This window comes from Citrus clementina, unplaced genomic scaffold, assembly GCF_000493195.1.
Source record: "Citrus clementina cultivar Clemenules unplaced genomic scaffold, Citrus_clementina_v1.0 scaffold_2, whole genome shotgun sequence".
Lineage (NCBI taxonomy): Eukaryota > Viridiplantae > Streptophyta > Magnoliopsida > Sapindales > Rutaceae > Citrus > Citrus x clementina.
In genome coordinates this window covers 12,074,182-12,094,511 of record NW_006262688.1, presented here as the reverse complement: position 1 = coordinate 12,094,511, position 20,330 = coordinate 12,074,182, and the positions used below count along the sequence as shown (strand labels likewise).

General features: G+C 32.3%; 1 protein-coding gene across 2 annotated transcripts; it reads right to left on the bottom strand.

Annotated features, from left to right (window-relative positions):
* Positions 1-8,797: 8,797 nt before the first annotated feature.
* Positions 8,798-19,807, bottom strand: LOC18051962 (probable alpha-mannosidase At5g13980). 2 transcript variants are annotated; one of them, XM_006446870.2, is made up of 29 exons: positions 19,277-19,807; positions 19,076-19,159; positions 18,219-18,307; positions 17,874-18,048; positions 17,640-17,759; positions 17,435-17,521; positions 17,278-17,349; positions 16,453-16,566; positions 15,836-15,936; positions 15,656-15,749; positions 15,387-15,554; positions 15,201-15,290; positions 14,588-14,653; positions 14,429-14,485; positions 13,552-13,771; positions 13,298-13,437; positions 12,868-12,939; positions 12,645-12,704; positions 12,492-12,563; positions 11,943-11,990; positions 11,619-11,738; positions 11,312-11,377; positions 11,004-11,116; positions 10,644-10,728; positions 10,070-10,180; positions 9,899-9,994; positions 9,633-9,680; positions 9,302-9,370; positions 8,798-9,212 (listed from the first exon to the last, which is right to left on the bottom strand). In XM_006446870.2, exons 1-29 carry the CDS (start codon positions 19,484-19,486, stop codon positions 8,979-8,981), a joined length of 3,081 nt encoding a protein of 1,026 aa, XP_006446933.1. In that variant the 5' UTR covers positions 19,487-19,807; the 3' UTR covers positions 8,798-8,978. The 2 variants fall into 2 exon arrangements, with proteins under 2 accessions (XP_006446933.1, XP_024046116.1); XM_024190348.1 differs by lacking the exons at positions 19,076-19,159; positions 19,277-19,807 and adding an exon at positions 18,934-19,064.
* Between the last annotated feature and the right edge of the window lie 523 nt (positions 19,808-20,330).

Sequence of the window (20,330 nt, the reverse complement as noted above, 5' to 3'; positions counted from 1 at the left end):
CGACGGAATGGAAGAAAAGTAATGAAACCTGCAATGGCTACTGAATAACCTCCTTTGACTTTCTCAATAAAAAAGCCTTTGGCCTTTGTATTCGTTCGCCAAATATTATTCAGTTTCAGCCAAGCTAGGGGCTATCTGAATCTTTGTGGATTAAGAAGAAGCGGTTCACCAGCCACTACATCCAGGGATCCTACCAAATCATTAAACCTAGCGGCTGCTCGCTCTTTGATCAATGATTCACCGGCCACTACATCGATGAAGAATATCTCCAAAATCCACTTTTTGATCAGTGATTCACCGACCACTACATCCAGGGATCCCACCTTATTCTCAAACCTGGTGGGATCCCACCTTTTTTTTTTGTTAATAATGAAACAAAGAATTTAATTGTGTTGAAACAAAGCATTTCGAGAAGTAGGAAGAAGGGTCAAATGACAAATTTATCCTTATGACATCAGCGAGATTTTAACAGCATGAACACGGAAGTGGATGAGTGTAAGAAAATGTTATTTTAGGTGGAATTCAGCCAAAAAAATTAAGATATGTGTATTTTTAAAAAAGTTGGAAAAAACAGCTGAACGGTGGATATTTTTCTTTTTTTTTTATATATACGAGATCGTGCTGTAAGTGGTGCTTAAAAAAGGCCCATCAATTTTTTTTTTCTCAAGTTCACATGTACATCATATTTTATTCAAGCCCACATGCGTAGCGTGTTTTTTTAAACTAATCAGCCTAATAATAATAATAACAAGAACAACAATAATAATAATTTTTATTAAGAGAGTAATTAATATTTTATTATCAATTTATTATAATTTCACAACTATATAGTTAATTTCACAATAACTAATCATAACACAATAATACATAAATTTAATTTTATAGATCATAGTAATGATTAATGAAAATTAAAATATCATAAAAATATTTCGTTATAATTTTATTTTTTTGTTTATAAATATAAAAAATATTTCATTCACAAATGAAACATATCTCCATTAACTAAGTTATGATTTCATAAATAAAATATTAATGTCGTAAAAATTTTTATTTATCATTTATAAAATCATGATATTTATAATTTTATTTATTAAAATCATGATATTTATTTGTTCATTTAATAATTTATAAACATAAAACAATTAGAATATTTATTTAAACTAAGACTTAAATTATTTTTTAAAAGCCTATGCTAAAAAAATATATTAAGAAATTTAATTTCAAGATATTTGTAAAATCATAATATTTTATATTTACATTTCATTAAAAAAAATTATTTTGATATACTTTGGCCCATGTGCTATTGATAGCCCACGGGCCGCGTGTTAGCCTACCAATGAAGTGTGCTTATTACGTGCATTTTCGTGTGTCGTGCTTTAGTCCATCTCCCATGCTTTTAAGGCCCGCCCCGGCCCACGTGCGTGTCGCGCGGTGCCACGTGTCCTATCAAATAATTCGGGTCAAACCAATATTAGCCAAAAATAAACAAATTAAATAGCAAATTAAGCAAATTAAATAACAAAACAAGCAAATGATGACATTTTCAGGTTATCAAAACACCAAATTCAACACAAAATTGGAAATATTCCATTACAAATTACAATAATAAAAGAAAATAACAATAAAGAAAGTAACTTCCTAATGCCAATTCCAATTTCCAAGTCATGAAGTTAATCCAAATAAATAAAAACAACCATAAAATTATTGAATTAAAGTAAAACTATCTCCATTTCTCCATCAATAAACAGAAAATGATGAAGCAAATCAGTCCATTTTGTAGAAAAAAAAAAAGCAAATCTGCCCATTAGGCAACAATTAACCTCCACCAAACAAGAATCAACAACTAATATATATATAAGTCCTTCATTCTTTACCCAACTGTTACTTTCTAAAACATCATAACACCACCAAATCATATAATTTATTCTTTTTCAACCAACTATTATTGCAACTATAAGCCTCGATTGCAAACAACTCATATTTATAAATATGTACATGAAGATTAATAATTCACCAATCGTAGGCTTTGTAAAAATAAAAAAACTTACCTAATTGGTTGGAATCTAGATGATGCAAGCAACTAACTAGCCAAAAGTCTTTATGTTGAAACACTTGGATGGTCTGGTTGTGTTGATTTACGAAGCTCTACATGAAACAAAAAGACTTAAAATTAAATAATTCAGAAGATAAATAACTAAAATGTCTTCATAACATAATCATAAAATAGTTATATATTATACCTTCTGCAAGTGCATCCATAAACTCATTTTCATCTACCAACACTTGAAGGTTTGTTGTCGCATCCATGAAAAGCGAAGATCATAACCAATTTTGTGTCAATATAAGTGCTTCCACCATGTCAGGAGTCATAGAACTCTTATACTCATCTAGAATACGACCTCCCCTACTATAGGCGGACTTGGATGCAACAATAGATACTGGAATGGCAAGGACATCTCTTGTTATTTGCAATAAAATTGGGTATTTTGAATTGTTAACCTTCCACTATAGCAAAATATCAAATTGAGTACCCAATGAATTAGAAACTTAAAATTCAACCGTTTCCATTAAGTAAAGGTCTAACTCATTTGACAATTCTAAGTTATCTCTCATCTCATCAACCATCTCAACGTATTTAGAGAAAGGATCCGCATAATCATCATCTGCATTACCAAAATCAAGAAAAGTCAACACACTACTAAACCCACAACCACTAGCATGGCTTGCACTTGCACTTCAACTTGCATTAACACTCGCACTAGCACTTGCACTCGGGTGTTTTGCACTATATGCTTCATAAAGCCTATGCAAAATGCTTTTCATTATACTTTTCATCTTACCATATTTTATACTATCCTTACCATATAAACTCTAAAAGCAAACTACTGTGAAATTCATTTTGCTCTGTGGATCTAGTACAATCGCAACAATTAACAACTTGTTTATTTTCAGTATACCCCCTCAATACTTATTCTTTCATGCTCAATGCCATTCCTTTCAAATGCGGATCAACATTTTTAGACATTGAATTCAAAGCCTTTTCAACTTTGCATATCTCATTGTAGCAATTACTTGATGTCACCCTCAAAGAAACAAAAAATGCCAATGTCACATCATTAAAAATCCGTAAAAACCAAACCTTTCACCGAGCATTTTCCCAATCATTACTTTCCAAAGGTCCCATCCTTCTCTTACCACTCCTAGTCGTACCATTTTCTTCACGAAAATAAGTATCATAAAGCTTATCCTCATTTGCCATTCGATCAAAAGCCGGCTTAAACTTTAAAGTAATCATCAACATGATATAGGTGGAATTCCACCTAGTAGGACTATCTAAAATCACACTTTCTCAAGAAATATAACCATTTGGCCCGAAATATTCTCTTACTCAACACGAATTTTAAATTCTTGTAGCTTTGAAAGCCCAATTACCTCACCACACTCCCAAACGGGCTAATAATCAACAAGGAAGCGTAAAAGCTCAAGAAAATTCCCTTTGTTGCTTGAACCATCAGAATCATTATGCCCACGAAATGCTAGCGCTTGATTTAAAATAAATTGAATATAATCAACAACAACATTCAAGCGATTTTTGTATTCACTTTGAGTTTTCTTGGATTGTCTTTCAAAAAATGTTGCAATATGTCATTTCTGATTCTTCAACCTTTCACATTTCTGTCTAGCTCGGTTATGGGCACTATTGACACATCCTTCATGAATCTTTAATTTTTCTTTCTTTTTCCAATTTTTAAATCCTTTCCCAGCAAAAGTATCACCGCCCGCTTGAACACCATTATCTTCCTTGAAAAGATAACAAAAAAGGCAATATACAGACTCTTCTGTTATTCTATATTCCAGCCAAGAACCAAATTCTCTGAACTAATCCGAAACAAATTGTCGTTGTTGATTTCCAAATTTCTCAAATTTAAAAGTGTGCCCCTTAAGTTGAAAAAGACCCCTTTGTAAGTATGTTCTTTGAACTTGATCTCCAATATTACAATTATAACTATTAATACAAGGTCGTAAGCCAGGGTCAGCAGGCAAATTTTGTAAATTGACTTCATATGAACCATTACTAGTTCCCTCTAGAGGAGATGAGAGTTGTGGTTTCTTTTTAATTTTTTTTCATATTTATTTCAAATCAAATAAAACTATTATTAGATTTAATTCCACAATAAGGCTAAATCCTAACAAAATAACTACAACTCAACAAGAATAATTAATTTAATACAAATTTGATATTACAAAAATATTATTTTACAATACACTTAATGGGGCTCACAGGAAATATACATGATTGCAAATTTTATCTTTTCAATTGTTCATTTAATTGCATTAAAAAAGTGATTGCTTTTATATAATAAATTATAAGCCAGTTTCACATTTCATAGGGCACCCCCTGTCCCACTACTTTCCATTCCAATTTTAATATTAAAGAATTACTCACTTTTAACAAATGGACATTTACTTTTGGAATTTTGTATATAGTTATCAGAATAAGAATTGATGAATAGAGTTATAGAGACGCAGAACATTAACTCTTCATTCAGCCAAAATGATTAGTTCAAACTTCAAAACAACACTCAATTTTTTCAATTTTGTTTTAGTTCTCATTGCAAATAATTTGTGTCCATAACATTTGGTATCAAGGCTAGGCAAAGGAGCAAATTCAATCAATGGAGCAATAGCTTGAGTGCACACTAAAATATGGTGGAATTTATATTTATTATTTCCCAATAAAGGAATTGGCCAAAAAGATTTTTCATGCACGTTGGATCAAATATCAAACCTGTGGGTGTTCATTCATCATTCAAGCCAAAAATGAAACAATAATCAAGGAATGGACACAAAAACTTCTATTAAAAAAAGTCCACCCCTGAGGACAAGATATTGGGGAAGGAATGACATGAATACTCAAATTATTTCTTAGATATTTTATTTTAATTTGGATTTATTTTTTTATTTGTTGTGGGTACTTTGACTCTTAGTATTTGAGTTAGTTGTTAGGTAATGTTTGTTTTTTAGTTTGAAATTTAATTTTAATTTTTTTAAACATTTGCTTTTTTTATTGTTTATTTTCTTAACTTAGGGTCATTCTATGATTCCGTAAATAAAATCACGTTATTAATACCATAGTTAAACATGAATTGTGTAATGAAACATAAGACGTATAAATTTAACATAAAATTTATAAATCAACAGTAAGTATAAAATAAAACATAAATTAAGTAAATGGAACATAAAACTTATAAATAGAAAGTAAAATAAGTGAATTAATATAGTAGTGTTAAATTAGTATATTATTGGTAAACGAAATAAAAACTTATAGATATAACATAAAACTTGTAAATGAACATTAAGTGTAAAATAAAACATAATAATTTAAATAAAATAGAAGATCATAAATAGAAGGTAAAACAAGTAAATTAATATAGGAGTGGTAAATTGGTGTACTATTAGTAAACAAAGTAAAAAAACTTACAAACATAACATAAAATTTGGAAATCAACATTAAGTTTTTACTTTGTTTACTAATAGTATTCCAATTTTCATAAAACTTGAAGATCAACATTAAGTGTAAAATAAAACATAAATTATGTAAACAAAATATAAGACTTATAAATGAAAGGTAAAACAAGTAAATTGACATGAGAGTATTAAATTGATTTATGATTGCTAAACAAAACAAAAATTTAAAAATATAAAATAAAGCTTGTAAATCAATATTAAGTGTAAAATAAAATAAAAATTAGGTAAATGAAATATAGGAATTTTAAGTAAAAGGTAAAACAAGTAGATTTACATAGGAATAGTATATTAGAGTTTTATTGGTAAACAAAACAAAAGCTTACAAATGTAATAAAAAACTTATAAATGAACATTAAGTGTAAAATAAAATATAAATTATGTAAATGAGATATGAGACTTCTAAATAGAGGGTAAAACAAGTAAAATAACACAAAAGTGGTAAATTGATTTATAATTGACAAACAAAATGAAAACTTACAAATATAATATAAAACTTGTAAATCAGCAATAAATGTAAAATAAAACATAAATTATGTAATACTTATAAATAGAAGATAAAATAAGTAAATAAGACTTCTAAATTTTTCCTTAATTTATTACTTATTATCTAACAATTTTATTTGAATAGAAAAAATCCACTTTTATCTGAAGTTTGAAATCTAAATGAAAAATTTTGATTTCAAGTCTGAAAAATACTCCTAACAATTCATGTATTTCCTATTTTATATATAAACGTAATACTTTTGTATTATACTAGGATTTTTTTTAATTGGCTTAAATTTTTATTCATGTGGTAACATTAATTTCCCAAATATTAAATAAATCAGATTATATCGATTGAGATGAATCAAAACTAAAACAAAAATGTTGATTTTATAATGAAAGTTGATGTTATAGTTACATCCTTTATTACAAAATTAAATTAAGAAACAATGATGTATTATTGTTTTAATGCTATCAAACTAATCAACTTATTAAATTTTTAAATTGTGAAGAACAAATATATGCACAACTTAAAATGATACTTATGTCAAATATTAGTTTTTAAATTTTTCTATTTAGATGTTGAAAGAAAGAAACATGAACACATTATTCATATATTTCCATTTAGATCTATTTAGATTTTAACTAAATTAAACACTATTCAAATTTCAGATAAAAAAATAAACACAACCTAGTGTTACTTGACCTAAGTGTTGTGCAGTATTCTACTCCTATTCTTTAGGTTTAAGTTTTAAATGTAAGCTGGCCTACTCCTATATTTTAGGTTTAGGTTTTATATGTAAGTTGGCCTACTGTTTAAACCAGCATCAGCATCAATAACAAGTCTTGATTATTTACGTAGCAACTTGATAGTTGTTTATGGGAGTTGCCGGTTCCTCAAAGCACCAATATTTTTAGGAGTTCTAAGTTTTGTCGAATCAACTTATTCATCATCAATTTTTTTTTTCAAATCTTATTTCAATTCTCATTACAGACAATTTGTGTCTGTAACACTCCTCCAAAGCCTGCTGGATGTCAGTCTCCTTGCTAGCAGCGGCGGTTCGTCGGAGTTGGTGTGGGCTGCCGTGAACGAAATATGTGTGAGTTGTAAGTGAAATGGGTGGATGAGTGAAATGTGATTCCGATAATTTTTTTATTTGGTTAACTGAAGAGGCTTTTTAAAATAAAATCAAATGATGGTGTTTTAACTTGTAATGCGCAATGTTTTTTTGCTTGGTTGTGTGCGAACAGCACTTTTCATTTAGAACAACCCATACTATATATATATATATATATATATATATATATATATATATATATATATTAATAATCGTGACATAAAAGATTTCATGCAACAGGCAATTAATTAAACCAGTTACATTCGCAGATAAATTAAACTCATAATAAAATGATTATAATATAAACAGTATTATAGGACCAGTCAGATACATAATTAAAATACTTATAAACAACAAATAACCAATGTATTAAAATAATTAAATATAACAAAATAATTAAACATAACATTAATAATAATAATAATAATAATAATAATAATAATAACGTATTGTATATAACAGGCATCCACTTCGGCACCACAAGGCCATATGACTTTGTTCGTAAGCTACTGGCCTAAAAACCCGTCTACTTAATAGCCCTTCTACGTAAACTGCACCACAAGGATGCATGGAAGCAATATAAAACTTCAAGTTACAATGCATTTTCCATTGTTACCGGGTTGATAACATATTATAAATAAAATAAAAGTAGAGAAATAAAAATAAATTTTGAATTAAGCACAATGCAAATTTTTTTTTTCCCGGAATTATCACAATGCACAAATTAAAGCCTCATTATTTGGCTCGGGTAATTTTTAAAAACCTCCCCTGAGGTTTGGACTTATTGCAAGTAGATGGCGATAATTTGTTTATTTATAAAAAACCCCCTTCCGTCAGTTAACTTTAACATTGACCGTTAGTTGACTGTGCAAAGACAATATTACCCTTAACAACAGTTTGTAGACGGAAATAACTAAAAAAAAAATTAAAATTGTTGGCGCGAAAAGCACAAACCCTATTTTTTGACAATTTTATCATTGTCAATTCCAAAGATTTATAATATCATAGGTAAAGATTATAACTATTTCATTTTCAAGTTTTTAATTTTATCTTTTTTGTAGGAACTTTAAGAAAATATTAATAATTTAAAGAGGATTTTTAAAATTTTTAATTTTATCTTTTTTGTAGGAACTTTAAAAAAGTATCAATAATTTAAAGAGGGTAAAATAACCAATAATTTTAATTTTTTTTTAGTTATTTCCGCCTACAAACTATTATTAAGGGTAATATTGTCTTTGCACAGTCAACTAACAGTCAATGTTAAAGTTAACTGACGGTAGGAGATTTTTTATAAATAAATAAATTCTCGCCATCTACTTGCAACAAGCCCAAACCTCAAGGGAGGTTTTTAAAAATTACCCTATTTGGCTCAGAAAACCTTCTTATTGATATTAGTTACAAATCTAACACTTCCATTTATAGTTCATCGTAGGCAACCACGGCCCACGGGGCTTACACTTTTTTGTTTTTTTTGAGGGGATGTGGGGAGGTGTGTATATCCGTGGGGTTTATTTAGCCCAATCCAACCCAAGTTCAAAGTGGGTGATAGGAAATTGGAACCCAACCTAAACCGTTGGTTTGGGTTGTGGGGTAATTTTGTCCACCCCTAAGCTGAAGTTCATTTTACAAGTTCCCTTATCAAATTAATGGGCAAAAAGGAAAGCTCCTCAGGTAATTTTTTCAAATCAAATTGCCCTCAAAAGATGAGTCCCTTAAATTTACACTAAGCAAGCTACATTACACATTTTTCACCTGTGGCACACATAAGTTCTGACTATGAATACAAGCATAGCACAAGGGAGTAGATTTTGAATAGCACGAAGCATTTCATGTAGCATTTTGCAGCAATTAAGCATCGAACGCCCTGCGGTAGGACTTGTGATCGAAGTCGATGACGAAGGTTCGAATTTCCATTGGAGCAAGTTCCACAACCAGTTCTTTAGGATCCACGGGTCTGCCCCTCGCCAACTTGGATTCTTCTCCAGAAGAGGAAGAGCCTTCTACTTTCCAGACGAGTCTCCTTTTTTCCATTTCGGTCCTTTCTTGATTCGCAGATAAACTTGTCTCTGTCACTTTGCCAATCTGAAGAGACAACGAAAGCAGAATGTTAAACGAGAGAAGTAAATGATTGTTAAAAGACACATTGCTACTCTCGGGAGCATTGATCGTACCTTTTTGCGAGGGAACAACTTTTTCAATTCTACATTCGTTGGCTTAGAAAGATCATTGTCCTCGCCAAGCTTTCATAATTTTAAGAACCCAAGAGTAATAAAAAGTTAAAATTCCAAACAAAACAACAGAAGAGAACAACAAAGTCAGATTGATGGAAGCTTATGGCAATAGCTCACCCAATAATGCTTAAATACAGGAAAACATGTCATTGATTGACAAACAAAATACAAAGTCATATACAAGTAAAATCTTCAAATAGAATAAGGTACTTGAGACATAATTAAGAGATCCTTTCAAATGTTTTAAAATAGCGGTGAAAAAAAATAAAACCTGATATAAATGAGCTAACCGAAGGAGAATCTTTCCATCATCAAGCTCCTGCATCACTCAGGAGAAGAGAGAAATCTAGTTAGTGAAAGTAAAAGAAATGACCCAGCAGCTTGTAACTCATTGATTTAGTAACTTTGCAATAGGGCCAGCCACTTAAGACACTGAAAACTGGAAAGATGGTCTGTAATTGGAATTTTACCAAAATAAAACAGTAATGAAAAACTGACAGTATTGTTTGACTTTGCCAATACTGAAGCCCAAAGTACCTGAAGCGTAATAATAGCAACATTATCAGGTAAACTATAGGAGGAATCAATCCCTGAGAAAGTGGTTACATGAGAATTCCTCCAGCTATCTCCATCCTGCGAGAAGATAAAAACTGCTTATAAACCAATCAAGACCAGAGATAGAAAATATTCTCTTTCAAATAATTTCACCTCCTCGGTAAAGGCTAAAAGGGGAGGTGAATATATCTCCTGGCCAAAAGTACGACGCCATTTAGCACCGTCTCCTATGGGATCAATTCTGAAATAATATTTCCCTTGGATCTGCAAACATTGGAGCAAGTTAGAATCAGATGCTAAAAAGAAAATACAATGAATTTTAATGTTAATGAAGCTTTTATGCGTACAGTGACCACAGCTGCGAATTCTAAATTTAAAATGACATGAAGTTGTTCTAAGACAAAAATTACAGAAATGTTAATTTTAAACAGATGATCTAAGCTAGCTACTTTTAGATTTGAAGCTATGATAAAACCACAACCATGAACCAAGATGGATTAATGATATTTTATATACTGAAATTCATGAGGGTTTCATTTGGCTTCATTAAAAGCGATAAGACTAATTTATTCATGAAAGTTGCTACAACTATTTGTTTAAAAAGGACAAGAAAAAACCAACTTTGAAATAAATGAGGGTCCTGGACCAGAAATATAAATTTGGTGTGAAGGAAGTTGAAAACTATCAAATTGCACTCATGGAACCCAAGGTGGTTCTGTACACTTACTGTCAGTCCTTTACATTCATCAAGCACGCAGTCAGTTTCATTTAGAGCCTCTGCAACGCCCCTTGAATCATCAAGCAACAATCTCCTATAGGATGAGGAATTTCAATTAGGGTTCTGATAATGCAAGCGTACACAAAAAGGTCAATGTCATAATGCCGATTCATGCTTCAGCCGCACCACCAAAAACATAACCCTTATAAGTGCCTTAAATCACAGTCACATTCATCCCATTAAGAAAAATACTCGAGCGATAACAAATTATATATGTATCTCGTACATCCCATCAGTGATCACATGACGGTTTTTTAGTCACTGAGTGCTGATCATGATCATTTGAAGGTAAGCAAATTGGCAAATTACCTATGAAGCATCAATTCTACTTCTCCATCCACTATGCTAGATCCTCCAAGGGCCCGATCCACCAAAAGTGAAAATTCTTTTTTAACATCTTGCATGTAAATTCCAAGATTTATCTGTATGGTCAATTGAAAATTATGACGAAATTTCAACAAAATTTGAAATAATTAGTAAATGCAATGACCAAAAAGACTACCACGAGAGATTATTAAACATTTGATTTTTTTTTTTTTTAAGTACATTTCTCTCTGCAACACTTTCATTTCATCTTGCTTATAAAAGAAAAAGTTGGCACATCCAGAAAAACATACTGGGTAATAATTTCCAGCAACTGGTTCATTCACTTCCAAGTCCCAGTCTGTTCTATAATCACGAATCTGCAAAAGCAAGGTGTCTTGAATTAATTGCAAGCTTTGCAAGCTCATATGCATTAGGAAATGAATATCAACATTAAGAAACATTGCTATATGCCACATAACAATTAAAAATAACCTGTTTTCTTCCATCAACTAAAGAATGTTGACACATATATCAAGTAAAGCAAAGACCATATAGGGCTGACTGATACTTTAAAGCCAATGAGTATCTGGAGCATCATCATAACATTATGCCACATACCCTTTTGATAAAATCACGTCCATTAGAATCCGTGTAGAAAGTTTTATTGGTTTCCAATGTAGTTGTTATATGAGTCACGACTTCCTTACCGAGTCCATCATCAACTGGTATAGGCCCAACCTGGTATAGTAATACTGTCAGTGCAGAGATCCAAAATTTAAAGCCCAGCATGCAACTTCTGGAGGACCAATGCACTCAGATCAACCAACTTCAAAACCAACCGAAGAAGATAAAGGGGGTGAAATATAAAAAGTATTACCTCTATCACTAAGAGTAAACTACTTAAAACAGGTATAAATTGAAGCAGCCAACAAGTACACTTACAATAAATTCAACTTCAACATGCTCTTTCCCCTTGTATAATCTGGTAACCTGTGAACACATTCCATATAACATTTAAGGAAAAGAAAATTTCGCCTCTCTAGTAAATAGTTGAGACTTTTACCCTCATATTTATCACTCCCTAACACAGAGTCAAAACAACTATTTCAGATCCTTTATTATATGCTTTCCTTTCCACAAAATTTTCCCTAGAAAAAGGTCTGTGATATAAAAAAAGGAAAAAAGAGAGATTATTTAAATGAAGATTGATTTAAAACGTTGGTCCAAGTTTTCTGATTACAATCATTTTCTTAAGGCCCTGGATGTACATTCCTAAAATAAACGCAAGTCCTATCACAGCATATCTAAACTATGAGGGGGGGGGGGGGGGGGGGGGTGCATAGTTTCTAAAGTCGAAATGACAACATTCCTGCAGAGTTCCCTGACTTTTTTCAAGAAGACCGCTAGTTGTTGAATAACCTGCTAACTGAATTATACTGAAGAGAAAAACTATGGCAGATCAAAACCTAATGAGCATGGAAAACAACATACCTGATATATCCACTCATTGATCTTTTGATGTACTTCGTCTAATATGGGCCCACGCATAACAGTCAAAGGAACCTGAAAATTGTAAAATCTTCTAATTGGTAATTGCAATGATTATAAGTTGGTATGAGACTGTTTTCAGAATGTATTTCACACCTGTCCTTCAGACTTTATGAAAAATGTGCCATTAGGACGGAAAATGTATGCTCCAGCATTCTGAAAGAATACAACAAGCAGCTTGAGAAAATAAATTGAAAAGATACAATTTGTATCAATTATAAATTTAAGTTATTCAACTTCAGGAAGCGTAGAAACAAAAAAAAAAAAAAAAAAACATGGACAAAAATTAGCAACAAGAGAACTTCTAAATAACATGTACCTGAGGAGCTTTATCATTAGTTCCATTATATGCAGGATAAAAACTGTACGACTGCTCAACCGATTCCTCAACCTTCAAAAATTAAGCAAAATGCATTATCCACACAATTTTATATGAGAATAGATAAGTTCTGGCAACAAAATGAGCAATAACATTAATAGTAGGCGTTGACAAATCTTCAAGGATCAGAAGAAAAAAGGGAAATTCAGGGATCTAACTTCACAAGGCAGGTAGTCTAAATGAAGGGTGCTAATGGAATCCTGTAGAAATAAGGAAAATAAGATATTTCCCTTTTTCTTTGGATCCTCAAAGATATGTCAACAGTAACCTCAATTTATTACGAGAAAATTACGAATTTGAACAGATACGAGAAGGGAAATGTAAGCATCAAGTGAAAAGGAATTCTCCAATCATTTGTTATGTTACATACCAAGCTTTTGTTATTAATATAATTAATGGGCTTGCTTTTATCTGAGGAGAAAATAAGCTTCAAGTTTCCTTGACCAACTTCAACAGTAGATTTATCACTACTTTCAAATGTTTGAATGGATGATCTTATTGAATGACCACCTGCAAATGAAAGTGAAAGCATTGAAATGAGAAATTCATGTTGAGAATTTGGAAGAACTGGAAAGGAAAATATGTTCATGAATACTATATTTGTTGCATAAGATATGGATTAACCTCCCCTTTTGACACTTGATATGGTATATGTGCTGAAACCAAGAGGAGGTACAGAAACAGGGAATGCAAGCCAATATTTAGGAGGCACCATTGGGTTTCTACCCAAGTATGCCCTAACATAGTAGTCCCTCAGGTCCATGAAGGCATCAGCTGGAGGAACCAGTTGCGATTCAATTATTTTTCCCTCGGAATTAAAAACAGTAACATCTCCATTGGCGACCTACATCATTTACATATTGTCAGTAGTTTACAAAAACAAAATAAAAAATAAGCCACCTTAAACTAGAAAATGTTTTGACTTACCCATGAAAAAGGCCCACCACAAAAACATATGTATCCCACCCACCAATAAACAAATTAAGGTTACTACTATAGAGGCAACCTTTGAAAGAAATTTATGCACCAGATCACATGCTCAATCATATTCCCAGAGCACAGGGTGAAAACAATCATATAAAGCCATTATGTCTTGAAATTTTCCACGGGTTATAGGTTTTATATGGCAGCATTTTATAGGCAAGTCATTGACAGGGTCAATGACTCAAAAAGCTAGTAATCACCTCAAAATGAAATGGCTTCATGCTAACAAATAAATAGAAGTTTCCATTGACACTTTTAAATATTTTCAGGACCATAAAGTTGATTAAATCCTCTAACACTTCCAGATTAATAGGGCAAAGAAGTACAACATGGCTTGGATAATAGATCAAATATCAGCGCTTAAAATCTTGATTAGCTACATAAAGATTGCAGTGGTACACGCAGTTGGATCATTCAAAGGGAAATAAACTATAATGAAATGTTTTAACATTATACTGGTGTGTGGATGACTTGGGAATCAATGCATGAAGTAGTTAGCCCAAAGTATATTACTCACCGGAATTCGAATTATATCCTCTCTCTTCCATCCGAGAGAATTGTATATCACAATAACCTACAAACAGAAGGCAGCATCTAATTATAGTTTCAAAGTAGAAGGGAAGTTGATTATTACATGAATTTACATTATCATACCAAGTTTTTCCCTATATCTTACCAAGTTTTTCCCATTGGAGAAATCAATCTCTGATGCAGGACAGTAACTAATATTCAGAAGTGGGCACTGAAAGAAGAAAAGAAAATTCATTTTAGCTTAATTCCAAATTTGCAGAGAAAAAAAATCTCATCCATATCTGTAGACAACTTCGCCTCAATATTAAAATTTGATCACACCTTCTTAGAGTTGACTCGTGTATGTTAATGAAGCTATTACAAAGCAAATATTAGAAGTCACAACTACTTTAACCCCACATCCTTCTTTGATACTTGTTACATCATCGTTGAAACCAAAAATTAAAGCTTATAGTTAAGAGCCCGACAATAGTATTTAAATCTGACATGCTTCTCACATGCAAGTTACATGGACCAAATACAAACAAAAACACAATCATTAGAACCTAATGAAAATGATGGAGGAAGTGGAATACCAAAACTCTGATAATATATTAAGCCAACACTCTACTCAAAACCTCAAGCTTAAACTTGAAGCATAAATTGAATTTGCAACACCATATTAAGAAAGAAACTTGCTTTCACAAGTTTCATTTCCATGTCAGACCTTAGTTACCATGGAACTAATCACATAAAGTTTAAATGTACATGGTCCATACCTGCCGAAATCTTGTAGTTGACCTCCCACATCCATTATCTGATGGCGAGTCAACCAAGCAAGCAAGTGCAGTTGCAACTACCTCTTCAGCCTGCAAAAAGGTTAAAAATGAGTGGATGACATTCTAGCTAAAGTGAACATAGGAAATTCATCAGGGGAAAAAAGAAAGCAAGATAACAAAATCTACCTCCGTGTAGCCTATTGCTAGTCGTTTTGCATAATCATTAGCCACGTGCTGCTTTTCAGTACCTGTCACTGCATCATGATGCTGAGCAATTGCTAAAGCATCTGCCAATGAGTCTGTATTATGCCCTGTCTCACTCCTACCTATGTAGAACTCTAGTTGCCTTGCTGCCTGATCATGCATTAGAAGTGCGTAAGGTTTTACACAAGAAACTGTTGTAAGATCATAAAACTTAATTCTTCAAACAAACTTAAAAATAGCATGAACAATACCAAATAGTAACCACTCATCACTTTAACATAACGTTTCAATGCTGGTCTACTACTGAAATACCCTGTCCAGTAAGCATGTGCGCGATCTGCGTAACTGATGTACTTCAAATTCTAAGAGCAGGTACCAGTAATCAAATAGCATTTGAAAAGATTATTATAGCATATGAAAAATAAACTCACGGGAAAAAGTCATCAGTCTTTAATGGCCAGGATTCATTTGAGGCATATTTTGCATCAGTGTATATAGATGGGGTAGAGTAGAGAGCATTGACACGTCCGTCCTACAAATATCCATACAAAACAATAAGATTGACAGCATCTGAATAATTAGATAAGCTAGTGAAGAGATGGAAGATCACAAGGCAGTGGAAACTTCCATTCAGTCACCTCAGAAGAGACATAAAGACAGCGCAGACACAGAAAAAATCAAAAAGGAAAATGAATGTCCCGAGTTTATTTTCACTTATTCCATATTAGAGAAAAAAATATAAATCAAAACAGAAATACCACTATCGGCAGAAGCAATGTTTGAAGGACATTAAACACTTGAACTCAATCACTAAAGACAAACAGTCTCTTTGGAAACAAATGGAACTCAGAATCTGCTAAATATAATACAGCTCATAAAACTACATCCTAGACTATATCACAACCTAAAAATTGGAGGTGACACTTTATCAACCAAAATTCAAAATGACATAATCACAACGCTACCATGTAAAATTTGAAGGTGAAAAGCACAACCATAAAGCATTCCAATGAGATAACTATCTTTATCCCTTTGTTTTTCGACTTACCATGTTCACATAATGAATGAACTTGTCCAATTGCCGAAACCAAGTGCGCGCATACTGGTACTTAAAATCTGTTCCCATTGTCCACATTATATGATTTGTACGAGTTATGTTAGCCTGATAATGAAACAAAAAAGTTTGCATTAACTGATAGAAGTCAACTTGAATGGGGTGTAAATCTGCATTCAAGCGAACTATTGTGATTCCATTATCAAAAAACTTTATCCAACAGTAAGCAATTCTTCATCCCTCAAAGAATTGCCAGCTTGTTGTGGTCAATACGCATGGTCATACTAAGTTACTAACAGATGCAGTACATCTTTTTCTCCCACAAGGAAAGTAGAATGCATGTAGACTTCTGATTTTCCTAGAAACAAAGGACCAATATAGCGTACAAGAGCAAGTCCATGGTACAATCGAGGTCTCCGGAAAATATTAATCAGAATTACAAAACGTATATTTAGCATTTAGAAAAACTTTTGGCATGACTTTTTATAATAGTTCCTCTTGATATTTTACACATACTCTTACTTATTGAATAAAGTGAGCTCTATAATAGTAAACAACTAAATGTTATACTTTATGTTTTCGGATTGGTATACTTTAATGGAAAAGAGGAGAGAAAGCTATAATTATTTTAGTGCAGCTGAGAGCTCTTCACGGAAGGAAAATTCATAAATATCGAGATGAAGGCGCTGGAAGCAAATGTTTAAATCCTAAAACAAGTTGCCAGAATGAAACAAAAATCAAAAACCAAAACCAGTGACTCATTGGGTAAAAAGGGAGGATAAATCCTAATATGAGGACAACCATCCCCATCCCATTTACCTGTGATATTGCAGCAGCAACAAAGTCATTAACTCGGTCTTGGACATTGTAATCAAACAACTTGATATTATCCTAGAATGAAGCACCAAACAAAATTAGCATAGGGAAGTGAGTATAAGATACTCATAACAGATAATCAATGTTACCACATCTATACCTGAATAATAGGATACTTATCATTGACTTCAAAGTAGAACCCACCAGGCGGAGGCTCATAGTTTTCAGGGAACGCACCAGCAAAAATCTTCAGCATCAAAGAAAGATGATAACAAAGACACAGGAAAAAAAAATAACTTAGGAAATCCAACTGATAAACTCTAAAAAGCGAAAATAAATAAATAAACTGGAACCACACTGTTCACCTGTGCAGATGAACCAAGACTTCTAGAACCCTGCCACACAACTTCAAGACTTTTTTCATTTTTACGCTTAGCCCTGTCTTGGTAATCAATCCGGCCATAGAAAAAAGAGTCAAATCCAACCTACACCAAGATTGATATTTTTCACACAATCAATTTGTGTGGCATGAGAAAAATGAAAAAAAAAATTTTGAATTAAGAGATTTCTTTGGAGTTAAAATAAATAGATCCGTTTACTTCAGCTCCCAACAAGTAAGCTTGCACCGCAGAATGTCCGAAAGGGTCAATTTGCCAACCAATTCTCGGAGTTACACCAAACTCATTTTTAATAAAGCGATGCCCAAGAGTTGTCTGATCAATCATGTCAATGTAATGCGTCACTGCCTCGTCATGCATGCACATTCCACCATTTCTGTAACAACCACATAGAAATGGAGTAAGGGGACAAGAGATGTCAACAACTAAATTTTTAAATATTAAATAAAATGAAAGACAACAGCCTTTAATCATCAAGTTCTATAGTCTCTGACAAATATGATATAGTAGGAAGGTCAATAATTTAATTGTGGCTGTTTGTCTTACATGAACTCTAGTTGACCCAATCCGACTAGCTGTTTCACTTCATGTTGCATAGCCTCACTCTGTTCATCCCACCATCGCTGGAAAAATGCCTGCAATATTCAAGCAAAAACACAAGTTAAACTAATCCATAAGAATCACAAAAAAGGTACCTTTAGAGGGAAATGAATGAACAAAAATGTGGCAACATACTATGGAAAATCAGAAACATATGCCCACAGCCACTAAATGACAGTATCTAATGGTTAGGCAATACATGGGTTATGAATAGGCATGCACCGGAGCGTCTTGGTGTCAAAATTGAAAGCACCTTTACTTTAGACTTTCTAAATGCAACTAAATACTTGGAGATGTCTAAGGCACTTTAACATTGTGAATTTGAAATGCATAATTAAAAACTTAGATACAAAGACAGTGATGAGTCGTTGAAGCAATTTGGTATAAAGAGTAAACAAAAATCTGCTTCATTATCAGTATGGGCTACGTTGGTCTACTTAATCCTCCTAATAGTAGTTACAAGTGATTGGCTCATTGCCCCTCCCCATCTTCATGGTAAATGCTAAACACAAGCAAAACCCAAATTCTCTGATCAGTCGCAGTACATTAGAAAAGACCAATTCAGAACAGAATGAATAATTCCACAAGAGTTCAGTCATCAAGTAGAAAGCCTAATTGATTCAAACCCAAAATAGAACTCTTCCATTTTCAGAAACTTAACTAAAACTTCAACGTTTTCATTCCCCTTCTAGCTTCAACATTTTCATTCCCCATCTCTTTCTCTCCAATTTCTCAGCAACCAAACACATCACAATCAACCGTTATCACAAAATCAGAAACAGAAACAAGGGAAGTCTACATACCTGCTCAACGTAAATAAATTTACGATTCTTATCCGCCAACAATTCAGGAATAACTGAATCCAATACATTCTGCACACAAGCTCCCTGCACACTCAAAAACAACAAACATAACATCCACACAATCAAATTTATCAAAAAAAGAAAACTATCCATGAAAAATCAAATCAAAAAAAAAAGAAAAAAGAAGAGGCAGAAGAGAACCTGAATAGAATTATTAGAGCCAACATAATACTGATCAACGGTTTTTAACCAACCCACGTCATCATGGGTATGAGCAACCAAATGAACATTGAGTTTCCCAGGAACTATACCCTGTGAAGTGTTGTAAACCCTGTACTTGGCTTGCACACATGAAGTTATTGCAATAAAAGCAATAACATAGTACAACAACAGCCCTTTCAGTGTCATCATTTGTACTCGATACAAAGAAAATCAAAATTCAATAAACAGCAGTTTCGCTTAGTATTTGTGTTTGGTTTCACTTTAAGAAGAAAGGAAAAAAAAAAAAAAAAAAGACTTGCACTGAATCAATCAACGATGATTCATCAAGAAAGTTTAGCTTTGTATTGATAAATTGTAACAGCTGTCTTCAGAGGTTTGGAGTAAGTTTTGTCAATTCTTGAGTTTTGGGCTTATGGGGTATTTTCTGACTTTTAGAGTATTACTTCATTCACTTCAGTTTCTGTTAAAGACACAGCTAATTTTACACTATCTTTAGTGACTTGCATAAGAAAAAAATAATGAAATATACCCTCATTTGAATAGTGGATTGGATAAGAATATGACTTGGATCAAATTTTCCTTTGTCTTACTGTTCTAATATAGTGATTAGTTTGGAAAATTGTATGGCCCTAATTAATACTTTAATCAAGCACGCTAAATTTTAATTTAATAAAATCTAACTGATTTCTCCAAAATGTTGTATAAATATAGAAAGGAATTTTAATATATAGAAAACTGTCTATATATATTAAACCAAATGTTCAATATTTGGTAAATATTACTAACCAATTAAAAAAAATACAAGATCCATTTACCATTAGTAGGCAATAATATTGTGTTTACATATGAGGGGAAAAAAAAATCAGGCGAGATGATCTAATGGGATCATCTAATACATTCATGTTAAGAGTTTAAATTTTTCACTCTTGGCCAATTTTAAAATTAGTTTATTATGTATTAAAAGTATATTGGTTTGACATGTGAATATCATGATACAGGCATCTTACCTAATTCTTTCCTTATAAGACTAGGA